At 39.9% G+C, this 23,764-nt stretch overlaps 1 protein-coding gene across 2 annotated transcripts in view; it reads left to right on the top strand.

Moving 5' to 3' along the window:
• Positions 1–23,764, top strand: part of SLC25A13 (solute carrier family 25 member 13) — a 192,063-nt gene that overhangs the window by 25,745 nt on the left and 142,554 nt on the right. For both annotated transcript variants that reach the window (XM_058525909.1, XM_058525900.1), the window contains exons 2-3: positions 3,137–3,190; positions 14,293–14,435. In XM_058525909.1, coding sequence (XP_058381892.1) covers positions 3,137–3,190; positions 14,293–14,435 — 197 coding nt within the window. The remainder of the gene's footprint in view (positions 1–3,136; positions 3,191–14,292; positions 14,436–23,764) is intronic.

The following is a 23,764-nucleotide window of genomic DNA, read 5'->3' as shown; positions in this document are numbered from 1 at the left end:
GATGCAAAGTGTGCATGCTGAGCAGCTGGTCTGAGTTGGCTTAAAAAGGGAGGCTACATTTCTGTGGCTTCCTTTTTCCAGTTCATAGAACTTCCTGGGTATTGGTTTTGCCATCAGTTAGAATCCATCTCAATACACCTTCAGAACACTGGCACTTCTGACTGTAACGTTATGTGGTCTTCAATGAAGCTGTGTAAGTGTTCTTCCTTCACTGCAAATGACACCAAACAAGAAGATAAGAATGGGAGGTGGAAGGAGAAATGGAAATTCTGAATAGCCACACAGCATTGGGGAAGTAGATGGAATTAGTGCAGAGGTGGGGCCCAGGAAGCTGGTAGCAATTTTTCTGAATCCATCCCCTATTGAACCATGGCTATCTGTGCTTCAACAGAATGTGCCCAGGACCTGATACACATTTCGGTGGGCCTCAGGGAATTCCCTAGTGGCCATTAACCATTTGCTGTACTTGGAACTTTGGGTCTGTTTTCAAGAAGTGGCATCGGATGGGGCTAGGGTAGCAGAGGGGATGAGTTAGGAAGACCTCAATGTTTGTTTAGTGGTTTGGTGAGTGTTTTTGAAGACTCTTGAGTTCCTTTCCTCTCCCTCCTCCTAACTTCTTCTGTCTCAAGTTATGAGCCAGGTTACTCATCATGTAGATGTTTTCATGAGTAAGCGTGGTAGAATATAGACACCTTTCCATAAATAATATGAATAATAGATACCATTTATTGAATGCTTTAACTGTGTGGCCTTTTTGTTAAGCACTTCATGCAATTATCTCCTATCACGCTTTCAACCATCCAGGACTTCCCATTTTATAGGTGAGGAAAGTGAGGCTGAGAGGTCAGTGAACTAGCTCAAGGTCACACAGCCAATGAGTTTAGAGGTCAGACCTGTCCCCCAGTCAAGGGTGGTCTGATACTAAAGCCATGTTCTTAATTACTTGACTGTACGGATACTACAAACTGGTGGTGTTAGGAGAAATTGGGAGATTCTTGATTTCTGGCATGTGCTGTATTATATTAGTGGTTAACATAAGTTATGGTCAGTTGGAAACTGCTTATAGTGTGGCTCAGTGGAAAGACCAACACATCAGGAGATGGAAGATTTGGCTCAGAAGACGCTTAGAAATATAAGCACAAATTGGTGGTATTTCTGACTTTGGGGAAATATTGACCCTTTTTGAGTCTTGGTTTCCCCTTCTGTAAAATGGGGGCAATAATATGCTCTCTTCTAGTCTCAGATTTGCTGTGAGGATCCAATCAGGTAATAGTCATGCTTTAAAAACTGTAAAGTGTTCTATACACATTAGGTGACATGGCTTAGAAGTGTTGGGGTCGCTATATGGATTGTTTTCTCCTGTGCCCTAGACCAAGGGAGAATTACCAAGTGAAAGCTTTGTTTCTTTCTCTCACAGAGGTGTAGTCCAGGTGGTGAGCACTGAATGTGCATTTCGGGGTCAGTAAGTAGAAGAATTTAGGGCCAGGGAAGTTCGCCCTGAAATAGCATTGCCCAGGGAAGGCTTTATAAAGTACACGGCATAGTGAATTAATTAGATTTTCAAGGGTGTGGTACTCAGCCAGAGAAAGAATAGTTCGCTTTGTGGAAACTTACCTTTGCTTTTAAAAGGAAACTCAACCAAGTACCTAGGGTCACCATATGCCTTTTAAAAAATGTTACTTATGGACTGTCTTGAGACGTGGAACTCAGAGGGACTTGCTCTGTCTTAAAGAAGAGGATGGAGGCATTTCCGTCTTCTCCAATAGCGTTCATCTTACCTCACCTTTCTCAGAATATAGACCTGAAAGGAGGGAATCTTCTCCTGAAACCTTTAGGTCAGCACTATCATCAATCTTAGGTTGGTTATCAGTCTATTTTTTCCTTCTTAATTGAATAGCAAAGAACACTAACTAATTCAGGATTTTAAAAAGATTACAAATTCTTATGGATAAAAATAGCTTTGGTGGTTACAAGTACTCAGTTGAAATTAAAAGAGTTATCAGTCTTGCTTTGGGAAACAAGGTGATCAACCAACCGGTTTCAGAAAAACTACCTCTCTCATTCCAATGATTAGTTAATAAAATTATTCCTGACAGTGGCGGGTCGAGAAGCTCAGGCAGTTACATATTTAGAGACAGAGAATCCATTGTCCAAAGATCTCAGAAAAGCCTTTGCAAACACACAGAAGGGATTTAGAACAATTTGCATAAATCTCCTGGTGGATAGCGACATGGCTCCAGTATTGGGGTGGTTCCAGGAACCCCTCCTTGGCTGTATCATGGGGTAACGCTGTGCTTGGTGAGAATTCAGTCTCATGACAGTTTTTGCCAGCAGGATTGGGTGATGGGGCACTGAATAAGCCCACTGTTTGGTTCCACATAAGGACTCTTTTGTGTTGGCCTGGGCCAGCCATGTTCAAGTTTGTCTTGCTTTTTCCCCAATGATGTTTTTGGACTTTGTGGGCTGGAGAATTAAAATTAAGCACAACACCTATTCTGAGCGAATCTGTCAAATTTTGCTCTTGAAAGGCAACCATAGACCCTTGTATTTCTAGAGTGTGGAGAATAATAGTCATACCTTTGTAGACTTCTGATTTCTTAAATTAAAAGTCGGGGAGAGGAGGAGACTTTGCTTGGCATGCCCAGATGGCCAGGCATTTACGCCTGTCCATGGTGGAGGCATGGGAAGTAATTCTCTTCTGTTTGATGATATGATTTGCCTTGTTCACTGACTTTTTTAAGAACTGTGTTCTTTTGCATAACATATTTTGTTAGAAATAAGTTGTACTTTAATATTCCCCTATGAAAAGGTATGGGTCACTCTGGAGTGTAGTTCAAAAATGCCAGGTGATTACAAATGTTTCAACTTTTTTCTTCTTTTTGAAAAAAGTCATATAGATGAAACACTACATATTAGGAGATTTACTGGTTTCTTGCACAAAATGTTGTCATTCTAGAAGCCACGTAAGGAGAAGTTTAAAATCCAGGCAGTAGTTTATGCACTGGGGAAATTTAGTGCTTTAAGTACAAAAATGAAATCCACTAATTTCTAACCTGGAGTTTATTTTCTTTCGGTCTGCTAGCTTGATTTCTCAGCTTTGTTCTAATAATATAAACATTTTTCTGTTTATTTATAGGTGGCTTTAACCAAGAGAGCAGATCCAGCTGAGCTTAGAACAATATTTTTGAAGGTCAGTATAAAGAAATCTATTTTGTTTCTTGTTTGATTTGTGTTCTGCAACTTTTTAAGATTGTTTTCAAGCAGATTTTTCTTTCATTGTTATATTTTTAAAAAATCTCAGAAAGTTTCTTTACTTAAGACTTACGAAAGAGATCCTCTATAATTATATCTATTTTTTAAAAATTTATCGGAAACCTGCAGGCGATTGTTTGTGATGGCAACATGGTGTACGTTTTAATTTCTTTTATCTCACGTGGTGTCAGATGTTGAAAAGAAGTTGCTCCGGATTTAGTCTCACAACTCCTTTACCTTTCTGGGATTGACCTGTTCAGTTTGATGAAATGCTTTTTCTCCTAAGAAGTTTAAAGCTCTTTGTAAACATCTCAGTAATCCTTCATTCATCTCCTTATCTCTTGTTGGTAGAAGCCCGTCGTCGTTACCACCACCACCACCACCACCACCACCATCATCATCTTATTACAACTGTGGTGCCCTGTGAGGAGGCCTCAGTTTGAGTAGTAGTAGTAGTAGTAGATGCTAGATCACAACACACCATATAAATTTGTTTCCTTAGTTTCTTATACTTTCACCTATTTTGTGATATTGGGCAGTGAATGATTAATACTCTAATAAAAGTCTACTTCAGGTCCCAAACACTGAACCGCTTTTAATATTATTCAACCAGAATTAAAGTACTCAAAAAAGAAAAGGCCACTTTTGTAAAGATAATTTAAAAAGTATATATGTAGGGCTTTTCTAAACATGGAAAGGCAGCTATGTTGTACATAAACAGGACCAGAGCTTCAAATGAGAAACTTGATGTTCTGCTGTGTATCAAATATATGGCTTAGAAAGTTATTAATTCTATGAGCATTACTTTCTCATCAAAATGTGTTACTATTTTAAAAAACTGAGAAATTAGGGAGTTTGAACACTGACAGGGTTATTTGATATTAAGGAACTGTTATTGATTTTTAGGCTGGGTAATGGTATTCTAATTATGGGAACTATAAAGAATCTTTTTCTCTTAGAGATACACATTGAAGTGTTTACAGGTGAGATTATCATGTCTGAGATTTGCTCTTCAATAATCCATTTTTGGTGGGATATGCAAAATGGGAAGTTTAGTGATAATTTTTGAAATTGGGGAATGGAATATTGAGTTTATTATACTATTCTCTCTACTTTGCATATGTTTGAACATTTTCATAATAATAAGTTAAAAAAATTGTAAAGACTCAATGAAATACTTTTATGAAAGTGCCCAGCACCTGATATGCATTGGATATTGACTCCATAAATGCTTGAAATTAAATAATTCAAACACAGGAGAGACAAAGACTCTGAAAGAAAATGGTTAGAAATATGAGTAGTTTTGGGAGGAGGAAAAAAGGATAAATTTATAAGGATGTTTGGTTATATATAAGAAAGCAAAATTCTTTATAAATTTGTTTTTAGCCCAGAAAGGACAATACAGTATTGAGATTCTAAGGTGGAACAGTCTTCTGGATAATCAAAGTCTTAAAAAGAGAAACGCATTTGTTTCTCACGTAGACTAGTGTCTATTGCTGTGCATGTTGGCCCACCATGATTGGGATGAGGTGTGTATGAGGGAACCATAGAACTTTTCAGTATGTGTATTTAAGGTCTATATTGTAAAACTCTAATGATGTAATTCTAGAAGACCACTTGCAGAGGAGTACCTGAGTGGGTTGCCAAAGAGCCTAGAGAAATGGATAAAGCTCATTATGAGCAAAATCATGATCGTTTGAACTCAAGACCTGTCTTCTAAGCCAGCCATAGTTGCAGGCATCCTTCTGACAGGAAATGGGAACAACTTAGAATGTCTCAATAGATGGGTGCATCTTGGATACTTATTAGTTTTAAGGTGTGATCCAGTGGAAAGGCTCCAGGTAAAAGCTGTGTCCACCTTTTGAGGCCACGTGCCTGCTGGTTAAGATCCTGCTTTGGAACAACATGTCTTTTCCAGCTGCTGCATCTCAATAGCAGGCAAGTCTATACTGCAGACAAATCAGATTGGTCAGGTGGATTCAGGGAGGGTAGGAATTCATTTAGAGTTCTAGAGAGCCCATTGCAGCAGGATTTCTGTGTAAGTGGGCCTGAAGGCTGGGGTGGAATTTTTGGGACCAGATAGGGAAGTACTGTCTTCCTTTGGGGTGGCTAGGACTACATGGCTTTTGAGTGAGAGTTCCATATGACTTAGAGTCCGAGGGGATGATGTGGGGCGAATCGTCCCTGAAGAAAACAGCGATCAGCAGTTTCTAGAAGGGATTGTGGATCTGGCAAAGGTTCGGGTGATCTCATCAGGCCTGGATAGTGTGGTACCGACACAAATCCACCTTGGCTCAGCATGTTGAGGATCTCTTGTTTACCATCTACCGCAGACGGTGTTGTGGTGGGGGAAGAATAGGGAATGAGGCGCCGCGGGGGCTGTGCCAGGCACGTCTCCACTGTGGCTGGGCTTTTCACTTTAGTATGGATCAGCAGTAAGCACTCTGTAAACCTACTACTTTGCTGATTTTCTGTGACTTTTTCCTGACTTTTCTTCCTAATAAATATCCCAACCTTCTCCCTGCTAAGCTAGTTAGAGAGAGGATTCTTCTGTAGCTTGGGGGAGGTGAAGAGAAGTTCCATTATACCCTTTGGAGCAGATGTGCTGGTAGCAGGGGAGTTGGCAGCTGTGGAGATCAGAGAGAGCCAGTGGAACCGAGACAGATAAGGAAAGAGGGATAATGGAGGACTAAAATTGGACCAGTTCTGGTGTATTTCATGTTTTTGAGAAGAGTTAAAATCAATTGCACTTTTTCTTTCTTTGAACTTGCTTACTATATGTTAAATACAGTGTTAGGTGTGGGGAAATAAAGATGCATAAATCATGTCTCCTGCCCTTAACTATCTCACTGTGTATTTAAATATAAAAAAAGAAAAAGCTGTAATATGGTTGATAAGCCTTGTAATTAGCAGGAAGATGATGTGGGGCTAAAAAACGTCTTCCTAGAGAAGGTCATTCAAGTTACAGAGAGGTGGTGATGTTTGAGCTGGGCTTGAAGATGAGTAGGTGTTTGTCAGATGGAGAAGGTACTGGAGGGTTTGGGGCAAAGGAGAACCATTCCAGGCAAAGGAAACAGCACGTGTAAAGCCAAGAGCTGTAAAAGGTGTTAGGTTTATGGGTGGCTTGGAACATGGGCTCTTGGGCAATGGTGCTGGAACGGTAGGTAGGATGAGACTTGGCATAAAACATTCCCAGCCTAGGGCATTTGTGTTTTATTGTGCAGGCTGTTCTTGTGATAAGTGACGGGTGATGTTTTGTGTGGATGTGGATGTTGAAGTCCAGGCGTAGTCAGTTGTGTTTCTTAGATGTGGACACACGTTTTTTTGTCTGCCCAGTGCTTTTGGTGCTGCTTCATGTTAAACAGGTATGTATTGAGTGCTTACGGTTTAAATAAAACGCCATGAAGCTTTGCAGCGCGTGGTACGTGCACAGTAGGCCTAAGCAATGACTCTGTCTTAAAGGAGTTCAGCTCTTATACAGGAGACCAGATTTATAGGCATGCAGCAGGTAAAAAAGACTATAAGTCAGCATAGTCAAGGGTCCATGTGTGTGCTTAAAGCAAACGCCACAGGAAGTGGACAGAGGGAGCAGTCCCCATGGTGGGTGGTGGCCAGAGAAGCCTCCTTGGAGAGGGGACTTGAGGAGCCTCGGGGATGAGAGGGAGCTGGAGAGGCACTGAGGAGGGCAGCCAAGGAGTTCAGGGAAGAGGACCACATTCAAGGGAAGACCTGGAGATGGGTTTGGGAGCAAACAGCCTCTCCAGGTTGAAGGACTCTTGCTCATTCTTCAAATGTTTATTTAAATTCAACTCTGCCAAGGAGTCTGCCAAGTATTACAGGGTGTGGGTGACAAAATTAGAAAGATAATTGGGAGTTTGGCATTTCTGCTAAACAATAGGAAGCTGTTGAAGGTTTTCTGAGTAATCCAGTGACACGGGGAGGATGGGTTTGAGATTGGATTGGCACAGCAAGGCCAGGAGGTAGGCAGCCTTGGGTGTAATCCTGATGTGAGGCCCTAATAACTTGATTAGGGTTGTGGCAGCAGTGGGAATGCAGAAGGGGCAAGTTAAAGACATTTTGAAGGACTGTTTGAAGAAAATGACTGATCTTGCATAATGGATGAGAGAGAGCAGGAGGTAAATGTGACCACTGGATATATAGCCTGCGTGTAAGGAAGTGCCAGTAATAAGAATGGGGAAATTGAGGAGGAAACCATTTGCTCAAGGGAGAGCAAAGGAGGTGATGGGTACTGTTTAGAAGTATAGAGTCAGAAGGAACGGAATGACTCTAGTGGAACATGGGAAGATGGGAAGACTGGAGTAGAAGAACTGGACAAGGAAAATAGACCAAATTACAAATTGTAATAGTGAGATGTAGTGAGTTGAACTTGAGTTTTTATAATTATTGTTTGTCAACAAAAGCATAATATGTTTTTAAAATTTTTAGGCAAAATTGGAAAAATAGTTAATTCCTTTTCTGAAAAACTTTTTTCTTATGACAAAACAGTTCATATTCATTGATGAAAATTTAAAAAGCAGAACTATGTAGAGAAAAGTAACTTGTGGTCCCAACATATATATGAATATACTCATTTATATAGAGATATATCCATTTCTCTCTCTGTTTCTGTGTCTCTGTGTATGTATATAAATTTTTTTTTCCTTAACAAGAGAAAAATGTTTGATATCCAGTTTTCTCTGTCACCTAATAAGTTACAAATGCCTTTTTCTATAACTGAATGCATTTCTACAGTATTTTTATTGCTTTATGGTATTCCTATCTATGGCTGTTTTACCATAATTTATCTAGCCACTCCCTATTAGTGGATATTTAATTGTCTTCTCTGCTTTGCTGTCATAACAACTCTGTAATGAATACCCTTCAACCTGCATTTTTGCATATAGCTAGCATTTTCTTGGGATAAATTCATAGAAGTGAGATCATTGGATTAAAGAGTGGGTTTACAACATTTTAAGGCTTTTGGTTTTTGGCAGACTGCCTTTCATGAAGGTTGTATCAATACACATCTTGGGTAGGAGTCTGGAAGTTTACATTTCTCCACGTGTTATCAACTCAGATTATTAAAAAAATAAAGCAGCAACAAAAACACCTTTCTGCCAACTTGTTGAAAAATTGTATCTTATTTTAAATTTACATTTCTTTGATTAATAGCAATATATTTATTCACCATTGGCCAGATACAGTGATTCTTAATTACGTTTTTAACTTTTTACTATGGTAATTTACAAACATACAGAAAATAGAATAGTACAGTAAACACCCACATAACCAAAACCTAATTTAAATTAATATTTGTCATATTAGTTTCACATAACCTAATTTAAATTAATATTTGTCATATTAGTTTCACATATAGATATTTACTGGTATATTTCAGTGTAAGTTAGCTATCACCATAATTCACCCTAAATACTTTAGCATACAGCTTCAAATAATAAGAACAATTTTCTTCATGGCCATAATACCATTGTGTAGCCAATAAAATTAATAGTAATTTCTTAATAATGTAAAATAATCCATATCCAAATCCTTAACTGTGTTTTATTCCCTCTCTATAACAGGGAAACAGGGTAAAGAATGGCCAGATACAGTGATTTGGTGTGCACAGCATTTGTCAGTGGCTGGAAAACAGTGACGGAGAATTTGCCCTTCAGTACCCAGATGTGAATGATTTGTGGCAAAAACGGGCACCTGCGTGATTATGGTTCTGACCTGGCTTGTTCACAGTTATAGACCTTTATGAAATGAGTAAATAGGCCAGATAGGACCCCTGCCCTCTGAGCATACAGTGTAGTGACAGATTACTTTCCTTTGCCACTGTATTCATTGGGTGTGGTGGTGTTTCTTGGTGGTGACAATTAGTTTATTAGTCAGAGTTCTCCGGAGTAACAGAACCAATAGGAGATATCTCTGTCTCTAGCTATATCTATCTATCTGTCTGTCTGTCTGTCTATCTAATGAGATTTATTATGAGGAATTGGCTCACACCATCCATTATGGAGGCTGAGAAGTCCCATGAGGTACTGTCTGCACGCTGGAGCCCCAGGAAAACCAGTGGTGTAATTCAGTCCAAGTATGAAGGCCTGAGAGCCAGGGGAGCTGATGATGTAAATCTCAGTCCGAGGGCCCCAGCTCAAGCAATGGGGCAGGAAAAAAGAGGGTGAATTCTTCCTTCCTCCACCTTTTGTTCTGTTGGGCCCTCAGTGGATTGCATGATGCCCACTCACATCGGGGAGGGCGATCTCTGAGTCACAGATTCAAATGCTAATTTCCTCCAGGAACACCCTCACAGACACACCCAGAAACAATGTTTAATCAGGGCACTCCTTGGCCAGTCAAGTTGACACAAAGTTAACCATCACAATTAGTATTATACTGGGTTGTGCAAGGAATCCTACAAGCCTTGCTGTTTCATAAGTATGTGTTTAATCATGTTAAAACTTCCAAAAATTGTAAGGGAGAGAGGCTTCAGGTGGCTTGTAAAATCTATTTCCAAAGAAGGGTTAGATAACATTTTAAAGCTGTGGTAGCTGCAAGGTATAGTCCACCCCTCGACCAGGGACCTCTGTTTACTGCCCCAAGAGCAGCAGAGCTGCCTCCGTCAACACATTCTATTGTGATCTGCCTCTGTCTATCAGTCTAATGAACAGCCTTTGACATATTTACTGGAATCACCAGGCAGACCACCCCAGCCTGGTGATGAGCTGGCTCTGCAAACTGAAGAAAACTGTGTTTTCTGTGTCCAGATTAACATGTTATTACATTTAAGAGATGATTTCTTTATCAGCTCTCAAAAATGAGGCAGATAAAATATCTCAGATTTTTTTAATGTAAACTGTTTATTGAGGTCTAAGTCAAGTGCACAAATCAGAAGTGTACAGCTTCATGAATGTTCACGAAGTCAGCACACCCATCTAACCAGCTCCCCAAAAGCTGTCTGAGGCCGCATCTAGTCAGTACCCACCCCTCCAAGGGTAACCAGTTGTCTGACTTCTATCACTGTACATTAGTTTTGCCCGGTTTTCAACTTTATATAAATTGAATCATACAATATATACTCTTGTGTCTGGTTTCATTCTCACTTTATTTGTAAGATTCATCCATGTTGTCATGTGTAGTTGGTGTTAGTTCGTTGTCATTGCTGTGTTGTATTCCATTGTGTGTATATACCACAGTTCGTTTATACATCCTACTGTTGGTTGACATTTGAGTTATTTTCCTTTTTTTTGCTATCCAATATAATGCTGCTGTGGACATGACAATGCTAAAGCAAGTTTTTTGCGTGAATATATATGTGTATATATATATATATGTGTGTGTATATATATATATATATATGGGCGTATATATATATATAATGTATGTATATGTTTCTGTTAGAGATATCCTTAAGATTGAAATTGCTGGTCTGTGGTTATGTGTATGTTGAGTTAGAGTAGATATTGCCAAGCAGTTTTCTAAAGTGGTTCACCAGTTTACTCTCGTAACACCAGTGTTTGAGAATTGCATTTGCTCCACATTTTTGCCAACGGTTGTTATTTCTTTTTAATTATCTTGTGTATGAGTAGTGGTATTGCATTGTAGTTTTATTTTGCATTTTCAGTGGAATTTTTTTTAGAGGTCAGCAGCTTGACAGTGATGCTAAAGGTCATTTGGGGAAAATCAAAGAGTGATCATGGTCAAGAAAACTTCCGAGAGGGAAGTAATACAATCTATTTTTAACCTTTCATTCATTTGATGAGTATTTTTGAACCTGTTTCACTATCTGCCAGGCACTCAGTCTGGAAACTTGAGGATACAGCAGTGAGAAAGGCAGGAAAAAATCCTGTCCTGACAGAGCTTTCCCTCTAGTTATAGCAATTAAGATGCATGTAATCTTGCAAGAGCAGACAGGTCATTGACAAGGGTAGTCCTGAAACATTTCCTCCTGCTGTGATGACGCGAACTGTCAGGCCATCCTGGCATTCCCCCAGGGAGTTTGGGGGCATCCTTGGAGTCCATCTTGATCCTAGGAAGCCACTGCCAACTGATCATAACTGGCACTGAAGGTGGACTTGCTTGCCAAGCCTTTCCCCGGTGACCGTATGATAATTTAGTACGTGGTAAACATGGCATCCTAAAGATGGGGGATGGGAGAGTGATTGATTTGTGGTCTTGGGACAACCAAGAGATGAAGTGGAAATAACTAAATTTGGAGGATGTATTTTTGTATGGTACAAAAATAAAGTACCAACGTCTTGAAGCTTAAAGTTGAAAGATAAATCTAACTTTAAAAAAGCTAAGAGACAATGTGGGTGAATATTTAGTCTTGAGATGAGGAAGGACTAGTTCCTAAACTTAGGAGTAATAGAAGAAATTACAAGGGAGAAAAAATCTATAGACTCAATTATATAAAAATATCAAACTGGAAAAATATTTGCAACAAATATGATAGACAAAGAGGGGAAAGGGTATGTTTGCACACTGTTGGTGGGAGTGTAAATTGGTACAATCTTTTCTGGAGAGCAGTGTGATAATAAGTATCAAGAGCCTGAAAGTTCCTCTCCTTTGACTTAACAATTTCTCTTCTCGGAGTCCAGCCTTCGAAAATTGCCAGGAATTTGGACAAATGTTATCTACAAAGCTGTTTACCGTAGCTTTATTTAAAAATACCAAGAACTGGAAATAATCTAAATGCCTACTGGTGGGAGAAGAGTTGAATTGTGTTTTTAAATAATTAATTATTCACTACTGTAAGCAAACGTAGGTATAATTCTAAATCATAGGATTGCTGTAATTAGCAGTGACATTTCCTTTGTGTTTCAGTCTTGTTGTGCCTGTTAGGAAAATCAAAATATGATTTCTTCTACATTTCCAAAAAGCTGAATTCAATGCTGACTGAAGAAGAGTGGGATTATTGGGCCATCTTTGCGCTTTTCTTTTGTACTCTGCCAAAAAATGTTAAATAAAAACCAATTATATATATATTTATAAAGTGCTTATTGTGTGTAGGGCGTTGTGCTGAGTGTATTACATGACTGTTCATTGATTACTAGCATCAACCTTATGAAGTGAGTAGTGTTGTTATGCCCAATTTACAGGTGAGGAGCCAGGGGCCCAGAAAGCTTTAGTTACTTAGCTGAGGTCATACAAGTGGTAAGAGTCGCAAGCAGAGGCAGTGCAGCCCTGGCCACAGGCACTCCAAAGCTTGTAACTAAGTATCTAAGCAAGAGCTTATCCTGCTTTGGAATTAAAATGGAGGAATAACAAGTGACTTTTTTTCCTTTTTTTTTTTTTTTTTTGGTGAGGAAGATTAGCCCTGAGCTGACATCCATTGCCAATCTTCCTGTTTTTTGCTGAGGAAGATTGGCCCTGGGCTAACATCTGAGCCCATCTTCCTCCACTATATATGGGACGCTGCCACAGCATGGCTTGACAAGCAGTGCGTAGGTGCGTGCCTGGGATCCGAACCTGCGAACCCCGGGCTGCCGAAGCGGAGCGCGCACACTTAACCACTAGGCCACTGGGCTGGCCCCAACAAGTGACTTTTTAAAACAATGTTAATCGGGCTTCATTGCGGTTACAGAGGGAGCAGAGTCATTGCACCTCACTTCACTGTGCTCCGCCATCCCTGTGGCCACCAGTATGGCTTTTGTCATCGAACTAGCCCGGTTCTTCTTATAGCTCACTGCTCTCACCTCTCCACCCCCAAATCACTGTTCTGTCTTGAGGATCAAGAGGTCCCCTCCCGCTCCATAAGGATACTGTCTGATCCCCATGTTGTTTCTGAGTGTTTCCCACAGCCCCTGGGGCCCCACAGAACGGGAAGTAGCGGGTTCCCACTTTGTGAGCTGGAGTGTTTCACACTGAAGGTGAGACCTGGTGGAATGTCATGGAAAAGTGTTGTGTGCCACTTCGGTTTTTTTCCCCCTCTTTTGCTGAGGGAAGATTGGCTCTGAGCTAACATCTGTTGTGAATCTTCCTCTGTTTTTCTTGAGGAAGATTAGCCCTGAGCTAACATCTGTGCCAATCTTCCTCTATTTTGTCTGTGGGTTGCCTCCACAGCATGGCTGATGAGTGGTGTAGGTCCGCGCCTGGGATCCGAACCTGCAAACCTTGGCTGCTGAAGCGTAGTGCCAGGAACTTTAACCACTTGGCCATGGGGCTGGCCCCAACACCTCGTTCTTATTGACCGTTTCTGCTCTAGAATGGAGAGGACACTAACCTGAGCAGCATTTCATACCTACTTCCATAAAATCCCACAACAAGCCACATAGTTAATAGTTTGCTTTCCAGCTCAGCCTGTCATCCTTTCTTGCATCATTGATGCCCTTGAAGCAGAGATGGGGCAAAAGAATTAGGTTCTTTCCATCCATGACTTCATAATTAATTCTTCTTTTAAAAAAAAGCTATATGTCCTTGCTGAAGGACAAGACATAGTTTGTCTTTCCAAATTTCTGTAAACCAGAGTTTCTCAACCTCAGCACCGCTGGCGTTGTGGGCTTAGTCACCCTCTTGTAGGGGGTTGTCTTGAGCCCTGTAGGATGCTTATCAGCGTCCCTGGCCTCTACTAACTAGATGCCAGTAGCATCCCTACCCCCAAGTTATGACAATCAAAATTGTCATCAGATACTGCCAGATGTCCCCTGCGGGGAAAAATAAAAACAAACGGAGGAGGTTCAGAGCTAGAGAACTCCATCCCAGAAAGGCAGGTAACGTACAGAAAAGGCTAGTCCTCATAGATTGTTCTTGGCTGTTAGGGGGCATTGGTGTTTGTAAGCAGGACAGTCAGGCTAAGCTGCCCCTAGTTGAGAACATAAAATGTGGCAAACTTAATGTGTTTTTGTTTTCTTCTTTGAAGTGATGGGAAATAACTGTCCCTGGGACGAATTTATTATCATATCTGGCTATTTTATCCTTAGAAATATTTTCAGCTCTCTCACATATTGATCTCGTGATTGTATACTTTGAGAATAAAATATCTTTTCTCGTGATTGTATACTTTGAGAATAAAATATCTTTTCTCTTTTTTTTAAATAGTATGCAAGCATTGAAAAAAATGGTGAATTTTTCATGTCTCCCCATGACTTCGTCACTCGATATTTGAACATTTTTGGAGAAAGCCAGCCTAATCCAAAGACTGTGGAGCTTTTAAGTGGTGTGGTGGACCAGACCAAAGATGGGTATGTTTATTTTTAATGATCTCATTTAATTTTTTTGTTTGAAATAGCTTTCTGTTGCTTTAATGATTAGGAAGTCACCGTATACCTTTCCATCTCTGAAGAGCACTTTCTTGACCTATTATACTTAATACATTAGTTTAGAAATAATACTCTTCATATTTCCTTCAGTGTTCTTGTCACAGTTGGGGATTCTATATGTGCATTCTTTGACATAGTTTAAAGAACTATTTATAGTTTCACAGAACTATTGTAGTTGATGAGTGGTATGGAGATATACTAGAGTATTTGTATGTATATTGGTATTTTTCAAGGCAACTGTAACAATTGTGAGTAAATGTAAAACATAGCTCTATGACATAACTTTTCTATAATCTTTCTTTCTGCTCAAATAACTTTTAAATCTCACATATGATTAAATGGCATGAATCTCATAGACAGAATGATATGATTCCATAGCCCCAAGAAAGGCATTCTGCCCAAGCTGGAATAGAGTCTGAACCATCTAAAATTAAATGGGACACTTTGCAAATTGCCTTTGGATTATTTTTCCCCTACCAATCTTCTCTGTTTATATTTTTAAAAATGAGTCTTTCCTAAGCTGTATAAGATTGCTCTTGGCTTTTTACCAATAGTGCAGAATTTTGGGCTCCAAACGCTTGGTAATACAAACACCAGTGTCCCCTAATAACCAAGTATAATCTCCGAGAACTAGCCTTCTCTACATAAACCGTAGTGACCCAGCCTTCTGCCCTCGCTGCTTGCCAGCACCCCCTTTGATAGATTGCAGTTACCTGCCATTATGGGGCGGTGTTCTCTAGCTCTGAGCTTTCTCCATTTGTCATGTGTCTGATTTTCCCACAAGCGTCGGTTTGAGATAGAACCAAAGTAAACTCTCTTGTTGCACTGAGAATGCTCTCAGTTTTTACCAGCACTTCCCTTTTCTTGTTTATGCACCCGTTGTTCCATCTTGCATGGAAATAACTTCCTCTAAGATGAAGGTCTTGCAGATTGGAAGGGAGTGGGGAGGAAGATGGCAGTAATATACTGGAGGATTGTTGGATTATACCTTCTCTTTTTGTTCCAGTAGCAGTTACTTGGGTTACTTCTGTTCACTATCTCCACCCCAAGGTGAGATTCTTTGTTTGGTAGGAAAATGTAACGTAGGAGCAGACCTTTGTTCCCTGAGAGGGCCTTCCTGGGGTGGTGCAGGGAGAGGCTGAGGTATATTTCATACTAGTCCATTGAGGCAAAAGCGAAACCGAACATAGATTTATTCTAACGAACATTTTTTTGAGGAAAATTTGGTTGCTTCTACACCTCCGTGCTTGTAAGATTCAGAGGAAGCGTGACCAGGCTCACATGCGACATGAATTATCCGACTTAATGTTTAAGATCAATTTTTTTTCTTACTTGATAGTTTAAAATTTTTTGAACTACAGAAAAATCGAAAGAATACTATGAAGGCCGAGTATGTTCCTTTCACCTAGGTTGACTGGTTGTTAACATTTTTGACACCTTTATGACACAAACATCTGCACACACATAATTTCCTTTTTTGGCTGGACCATTTAACCATAAATTGCAGACATCATGATACTTCAGCATTTATTTTCTAAGAATAAGAACTTTTCTACATAACCACCATACATTGACTTAGGAGAATTAACAATCATGTCAAATAAGTAATATCCTGTCCATATTCAAATATACCAGATCTTTCCACCAGCCCCCCCACCTCAAATACCTCATTGCTTTTTTTTTTAAATCCAGGATCTAGTCAAGGTTCTTGTATTACATTGGTTACCTCTTTTAATCTAGAATAGACCCTTGCCTTTTATTGTTTTTTTCGTGACGTTGACTTAAAATCTAGACCCAGTTATTTTGTTGAAGGCCCACATTCTGGACTTCTCTGGTCATGACTGGATTCGCGTTAATTGCGTTAATTAGGTGCCGGTTAGGAGAGATTCTCCGCTACCTGTTGTGTCTCCTCAGGAGGCGGGTTGTCCCAGCATTAATGGTGCACAGTTTGATGACTTGGTTAAGGTGGTGTCTGCCCGATGTTTCCATGGTACAGGGACCATTTCTGTTTTGTAATTAGTAGTAGATACTTTGAGAATGTGTGGATATTCTGTTTCCCAGCAACCTTTCACCCAATAGTTTTAGCATCCATGATGATCCTTTCCTGAATCGGTTATTACATTGGTGTTGGAAAAGTGGTGATTTTTCTAATTCTATCATTTCTCCTCTACTTATGGTCTAACATTCTTCAGTAAAGAAAGGCTTTCTTCCCTCCACCTCCTTTTGTTTCTCTGCTAATCTTTTATATCAGTATAAATGCATGGATTTATTTGTTTTAAATTCAGTGTACTCTAATCTATTACAGTTCTTCTCTTAGATGCTCAGAGTGTCCCACTGTGGTCAGTGGGAGCCCCTTCAAGCTGGGTCCTGCACCCTCAGCCTTTTGAGTGTTTCTTGCTTTTGGCAAATAAGATATTCCAGGCTCACCTTGGATTTTTCCTGCCTCTGACCTGAAAATCACTCTTTTCTCCAAGAAGCCCTGGGTTCCTTTAGTTGGGAAGGGTGCTTAGAAACAAAGAGCTGGGCAATGGCTTATTGTTACTCGGATGTTACTGCTTCTCTGACTTTTCAGTGGAAAGTGCTGGAAAATATACTTTAAAAAACTCAAAAGTTCATAATGACATTTCCTTCTTAAATTTAACATTTCAGGGTTTTTTCGTATGTCTTCTATTTTGTATCTCTTCCAGTGAACATTTTGGTTCATATTCACATTAATATATTTATGGGCATTAATTTATATGATTATACTACCTTCTAATGTACTTGCCTTCTTTTGCATCCCCACCCCCTTTAACACACATGCTTTTCCTATTGCCTTTTACATATACTCTCCAAAATATAGACTTAAATTCATTAGATGCCAACAATATAACATATATTTTATGTATACAATGTAACATAATGTATATATTTTTCAAAAGCATATAACAAATCTGAAATGGTGGCTTTGTTTTCCTGATTTTGCAGATGAGATGACCGAGGCTCTCAGTGTTGAAGCAGTTTGCCACCAAAGGGTGCCCAGACTGTCTGTCTCCAAAGCCCTTGGCCTTTCCAGTGTTCCAAACTGCCTGTTCTCTCAGAATCTTGCAAACCTTCTTTAACTCAACATTTTCTTTCAGATTTTGTATTATCTTAAATCCCAGTGTTTTACTATGACAGAGAAAAATCTTAGATGGCCTCAGTCCTTTGCCCTATGACTTTTTTTTCAATTGCGAAGACAGTATTAACAGTGAACACCTCCGTTTTAAAAAGTAAAACAACCACCCATAATCTCCTCACCTTGACACAAATGTTTTGAATTTTTTAGTATCTTCCATGATTTGTTAACCTGCATCGATATGTTTTATAATTTGAGTTCATTTTAATTGTAATTCTCTTTTCTATCTTTTAGACTGTGTGAATCAATTTTCATATTTCCATATGCTGTTCATATTGACAGTGTTAAATAGCTTCATCATTTTCTATCAAATTAACATGCTATACTTTATGAAATCATGCCCTTATAGAGTTAATGCAGTTTCTAGTTTTTTCCAGTAGGTAATATTAGAGTGAATATCTTCATGCATATGACATGTCTTCCTTCTGTTTAATTATTTCCTTAGAAAGAACTCAGAAGAGAAGGATTCCTGGGCCTAAGGGTAGAAATATTTTATAGCTCACCATATGTACTGTGGTAATTCTTTCCAAAAGGACTGAACAAACTGAAGAACTCGTCCAAGGGATTGAAGCTAGCTGAGCTAGTAGCATAGGGCTGGTATTGGAGCCTAGGCCTGCCCAAGACCCATTCAGATGTTCTTGTGCCGTTTTCCCTAACCCTAACACTGACACACAGCTACTCAGTGTTTACTTCACAAATAGGTATAACCGTACATCTGTTCTGACTGTAAAACTGTGAATGCCTTCATTTCCCCTTCCTTTCTCTTTCTTTGGAAGCATAGCATTTGTCAAGTTCTCAAGTCACAAGTCATCCTCCCAATCTACTGTTCCTTGAAAAGGCTACATGACAGAAGCCACCTCTTGGCCCATGGAAGCACAATAACACACCAAACAGTGGGAAAGTACTGGTATGGGCTCCATTCGTTTGGCCAGTGGGCACTTCTGGGGCATAGTGACCTAGCTTGACTGGCCAAAGGGATTTTAGTGCATAACTTTATTAAAATTTGAAAAACTTTTTAAAGATTGACAACTTTATGATTTAAAAATAATGACAGCTCTGCTGACCCAGATGTCATGGTGAATTGAAATACTAATTTTTAGGTAGGCACTGGTCTACCAACTGTGGTTTCTTAAGTGTGGGAACCAGGTCCTGCATATTTTAATATCTCCAGTGTCTAGGCCAATATCTGGCCTCTGTTTCACAGCAATTTGTTGACCAAACTTAGGGAAATCTAAGAAAGGTTTACCCCCTTATGTTATGAAAGCCCAGGAGTATTAGGGAATGGAAGCTCTAGTTCAGATTCTAGGTTACTCACTGTAGTAGGCTGCGTAATGGCTACCTGAAGATATCAAGGCATAAGCCCTGGAATTTGGAAATGTGACCTCATTTGGAAAAGGTGTTTTTGCACATGTGATTAAATTAAGGATCTTGAGATGAAGGGGTTGCCCTGAATTATCCGTGCCTTAAATGCCATCACAAGCATCCTTATAAGAGGCAGAGAGAGATTTGACACAGACACTGGCAAGAGCAGGAGGCAGTGTGACCACAGATGCAGAGACTGGAGTGATATGGCCACAAGCCAGGGAACAGCTGGGGCCATCAGAAGCTGGAAGAGGCAGGGAGGGATTTTCACCTAAAGAGTCACCCTTTGGAGGGAGTACGGCTCTGCTGACACCTTGATTTCAGACTTCTGGTCTCCAGAACTGTGATAGGATGAATGTCTGTTGTGTTAAGCCACCCACTTTGTGGTAATTTATTACAGTAGCTAATACCTTTACCTAGGAATACCTAATACCCAATACCTAGAAAACTAATACCCTTATATAACTATTTTCTTTGGGGAATTAGAATGCCTGTAGCTGCAAAGAATTTTTTGGGGACAGAGACCAACTACCTTACCCTGAAAAATAGCTTTTTTCTTGTAGTAGTAGCTTTTGGCTAGACCCAGATGTTTTCCAGGCAGAAACTGCTGGAAACTGTTCCCTGAGGGCATGGCCCCTTCTTGAAGACTTCAGCTGTGTGTAGGTTTGGGCTGAGCTCTAGCATGGAAGGTAAACACCTGTGCACTGCATGAACTTATGGTCTCAACACTTCCAACTTGTTGGCAAAGGGATCCTGTTTTTCTGGAGCATTCTTGATTCTAATGATTCATGAGGTCGTGGCTTGGTCAGCCTCCCATGCTGTGAGCTTCTCTCAGAGTGCTGTGCAGTCAGTCGTTGAGCAGCTGTCTGAGAACCTCGTCTCTGTGCCTGGCACTGTTCTATATGTTCACGGTAACATGGTGAGTGGGAAAAAAACATAGTACTTGCCCTCTTGGAGCTTCTAATTTAGTGGTGCAGACAGGTGTTAATCAGAGACCCACAAATAAGTGTGAGTTGATGTTGCGATAAGTTCTGTGAAGGAGAGGCATGGTGTGAGAGACAGTAAAGAGGAGCTTCATGCCAACCAGGAGGTCAGGAAAGATTTCCCTGTGAGTGACATTTGAGCTATAGGAGTTGGGAGGATGAAGGTGGGGGAGGGCGGGGGACAAAGGACAGAGCATTTTAGACAGAGGGAACAGGGGTTACAAAGGCGTAGTCACATTCTGAAATGCAGAGGCTGGCATGCCTGGAGCTGTGGAAAGTGCAGGGCTAGGTGGTAGGAGAGGTAGGCTGTGGCCAGCCTGTGTAGGAACTTGTACTTCATATTAGGGATTGGGGGTCTTGATCGTAAGAGTAGTGGAGAACCTTCAAAGGACGATGTGAGTCAGGGGATCGGCACAATTTGCCTGTGCTACACCATTCTCGCTGTTAATATTCTTTGATTTCACCAGTCCTCGCCCTCCTTTCTAGTTGCGTGTTGTGTTTCGATTTCCCAAGTCCACTGTTTTAATTGATTTAATGATGGGTTTAATCAACTTATGAAGTTCCTTGAGGGAGATGAGGAGAAACTTTGAATGCCCAGGCCTGGAAGCCCTTTGTTTGGTGGACCTCAATGGACGAGGGGGGCGGGTGGAGGGGGAGGAGGTGGGATTCTAAGAGCTTCGCAGCACTCAGACCGTCTTACTTTAGCTAAACAGTGTGAATTCCCTGCTTGCTGTTGGATTTGTTTGTATGGTTTCTGATCTGTCTTTAAGATTTGGTTGTCATTATGTTTTGTTTAAAATGAGAAGGAAGCTTTCTTTGTGTATCATCTAAGTGTAATTTTTATACATTGTTCACACAGCTATCTGCTAAGAGCAAGGTAAAAATAAATTTTGTGTCTGTCCCTTTGAGCTTTGCAAACATGTTTCTATTTGTTGTTTGTTATTAACTGATGTCTCATTAGAGAGGGCTCGGGCTCAAAAGGTGTTTTCATTAGTACCTGATCCTCTCACCTGGGAAGACTAAGTGGGGCCTGAATAAGCTGGAGGTGTGGGGTTCCTGGCCGCAAGGGCTCAGCCTGTTACAGGTTGGAGCCCTGTCTGTGTCGGGTGGGCACTGGGCAGCTCTGGTATCTAATTGGTTTACTAGGATCAAGTATGAATTTGTCACATACCCGTTTTCCATCTCAAGTGTAGACCTTCTTTGCACTCCACGTGAGAATAAAAGTTGGCTCTTCTTTTGAAAAAGGAATGTCAGAAATCTGATTTTAGTGAGGAGCTAATGTGTCCACCTTACCACCTTGTCAGACCTCATTTTGGTGAATCAAAATGATGGCCATAAAATGAGCATCCACAAATAATTCCTTCCTCTTCAGAGTACAGAGAATCAGTCCTGAGACAATTCCCATTTTGAGGCATAAGGAATAAAGGTGTCAAAGAAGAAAAGATAAAAAAAGAAATCTAGGGTTTTAAAATATGTGACTATATAAATAAAGGTATTTTCTGCCTCTCCGATGTTTGCTATTTATCTTTCTGAAAAAAAGTATGGCCTTTTAAATACTTCACAAAGTGAAGGAGGGTATAATAATGTTGTTGATGATAAAATCATTTTTTATATACCTGTTTTCCCTTGGTGAGGCTGTTGCGATGAAATCCAGGCCTTGGCCACATGCTGGGAGTTAATGAGGTTTACAATTGGCAATGCTTAAAGAGTATTAGGGTAATGTATTTAAACATCAGCCGTTAACAGTCTGAAATGCTCATCATCTCTCAAATATAATCCAGAATCAATAAGGGGAGGTCTTTCAATTTGCTAATGAGGAAAGTTTTCTACACTACTAGGGTGGACAGATTTCAGATAAACACCTGAAATTCATAAACTATGGAATTAAGCAAAGGTATCTCTTTAATGTAAAAAAAAACTTGATAATAATCAACAGCAGTCACCTGAGAAGCGTAAGTTTTCTTCTTAGTCGTCAGACTCCCAGATTAATCTACCAAAACAAACAGCCTCGTTAGCGGCTCTCATTGAATCAGTGTTATTTTTCCTTTCTCTCATGATGTCTGATTAACCCCCTTTCTTTTTGCATTACTCACTTTGTGTTAATATTTGATGTCTGAAATCATAGGGGGATGCGTGCAGTGTGGTGGCTAGACACTGTCTGCAAGGAGTAAATTAAGAAGAATTCTTAAAAAGGTTTGTGTTATGTCGCTGGTATATTAGAAAACCTTTAGGAATGTCAGGTGCCTGGGTTTATTTTTCTTTTTAATTCCAGAGAGGGTTGATTAATGACTAGGTGCTGATTTCACTTCTCATTCATATGTACGGCTAGCCCTCCTCCTCCTCCCCCTTTTCCTACAGACCAATCCAAGCCCTCTGTTGGAGAGTTTTGCTGTAAAGGGAAGGTGAGAAATGGGACCATGGCTGAAGGGGGAAGTATGATGCAAAAGGAACATCTTTTTAAGGTGGATACATAAAGTATAATATATGCTGTTGGGAATGATGGTAGAGAGTGGTGAATTGATGCTGTAGGAAATAAAAGAAAGAGATTTTAGTGCATTGTCTGAGAAGGAGGTGGCATCTTGTGAGAACATGGAGAGTTCATCTAGAACAGCTGTTCTCAAAAAGTGTGATCGGTGGACCCCTAGGAGTCTCGGAGACCTTTTCGAGGAGTCCATGAGGTCAAAACAGTTTACATAATTATGCTAAGACGTGATCTGCCCTTTTCACTGTGTTGTATTTGAACTTGGTTCTAAAAGGTGGGTGAGACTGCTGGTGCCTTAATACCAATTAACAGCAACGCCAAGCCCAACAGGAGTAGTCATTATATTCTCACCACAGTCCCAGTAGTAATGATGATGCCAATTCCGCTTCAGAATGTCCTCGAAGAAGCAGTAACAATCGATTTTTATTAAATTTCAACCTTGAGTATATGTCATTTTAAAATTCTGAATGACGAAATGGGAAATATGCGTAAAGAACAGCTGCTGGTTCCTGTCCTGTGACAGTTGTCTGGGGAAAAGTGCTTGAGCAGTTGTTCTGAGTTGCTAGCTGAGCAGATCATTTTTTCCATGCAACACTCTTTCTGTTTGAAAGGATGACTTATTTGAAAGAATTAAAATTTTCACATGACAGCTTCACAACACTTAAAGACTTTTCAGATGTAATTAATGGTAATATTAATGAATGTGGTTTTTTTTTTAATATAGTGTAATGAAATGTGCCAGCATTTGGAAGAGCTGCATAACTTAGGGAAACACATTTTCCAGATGAACAGTACACGGTATTACAAGAATCATGCCTGGGTAAAAGAGCTATTCAAAGTTCAAGGTAGACCGATGGATTTTCATGTAACAGAGTGGGAAAAGTTCACTGATACAGTTTCAGCTTCCACCTTGCAGCCAACTTGAAGAAACCATCACTTGTTGGGATTTGATGTTGTATCATAGAAGAATATCCACAGTTAGCTAAAAAGGCTGTTAAAATACTCCTTCCTTTTCTAACTATGAATCTGTGTGAGGCTGAAATCCTTCATATCCTTCCAACAAAACAACACATTACAGCAGATTGAATGCAGCTGTCTTTCATTAAGTCAGACATTTAAGAGATTTGCAAAGACATAAAACTGCTTTTTTTCCTTACTACATTTTTTCTTTTAGAAAATGTAGTTATTTTTCATACAGATGTTATTTATCTTGCCATGTAATAGGTTTATTCACTTTTTAATGAATTAATAAGTATCTTAAAAATTT

Source organism: Diceros bicornis, chromosome 3, assembly GCF_020826845.1.
Source record: "Diceros bicornis minor isolate mBicDic1 chromosome 3, mDicBic1.mat.cur, whole genome shotgun sequence".
Lineage (NCBI taxonomy): Eukaryota > Metazoa > Chordata > Mammalia > Perissodactyla > Rhinocerotidae > Diceros > Diceros bicornis.
The sequence above is the reverse complement of the archived record's forward strand: the minus strand, read 5'-3'. Positions and strand labels throughout refer to the sequence as shown.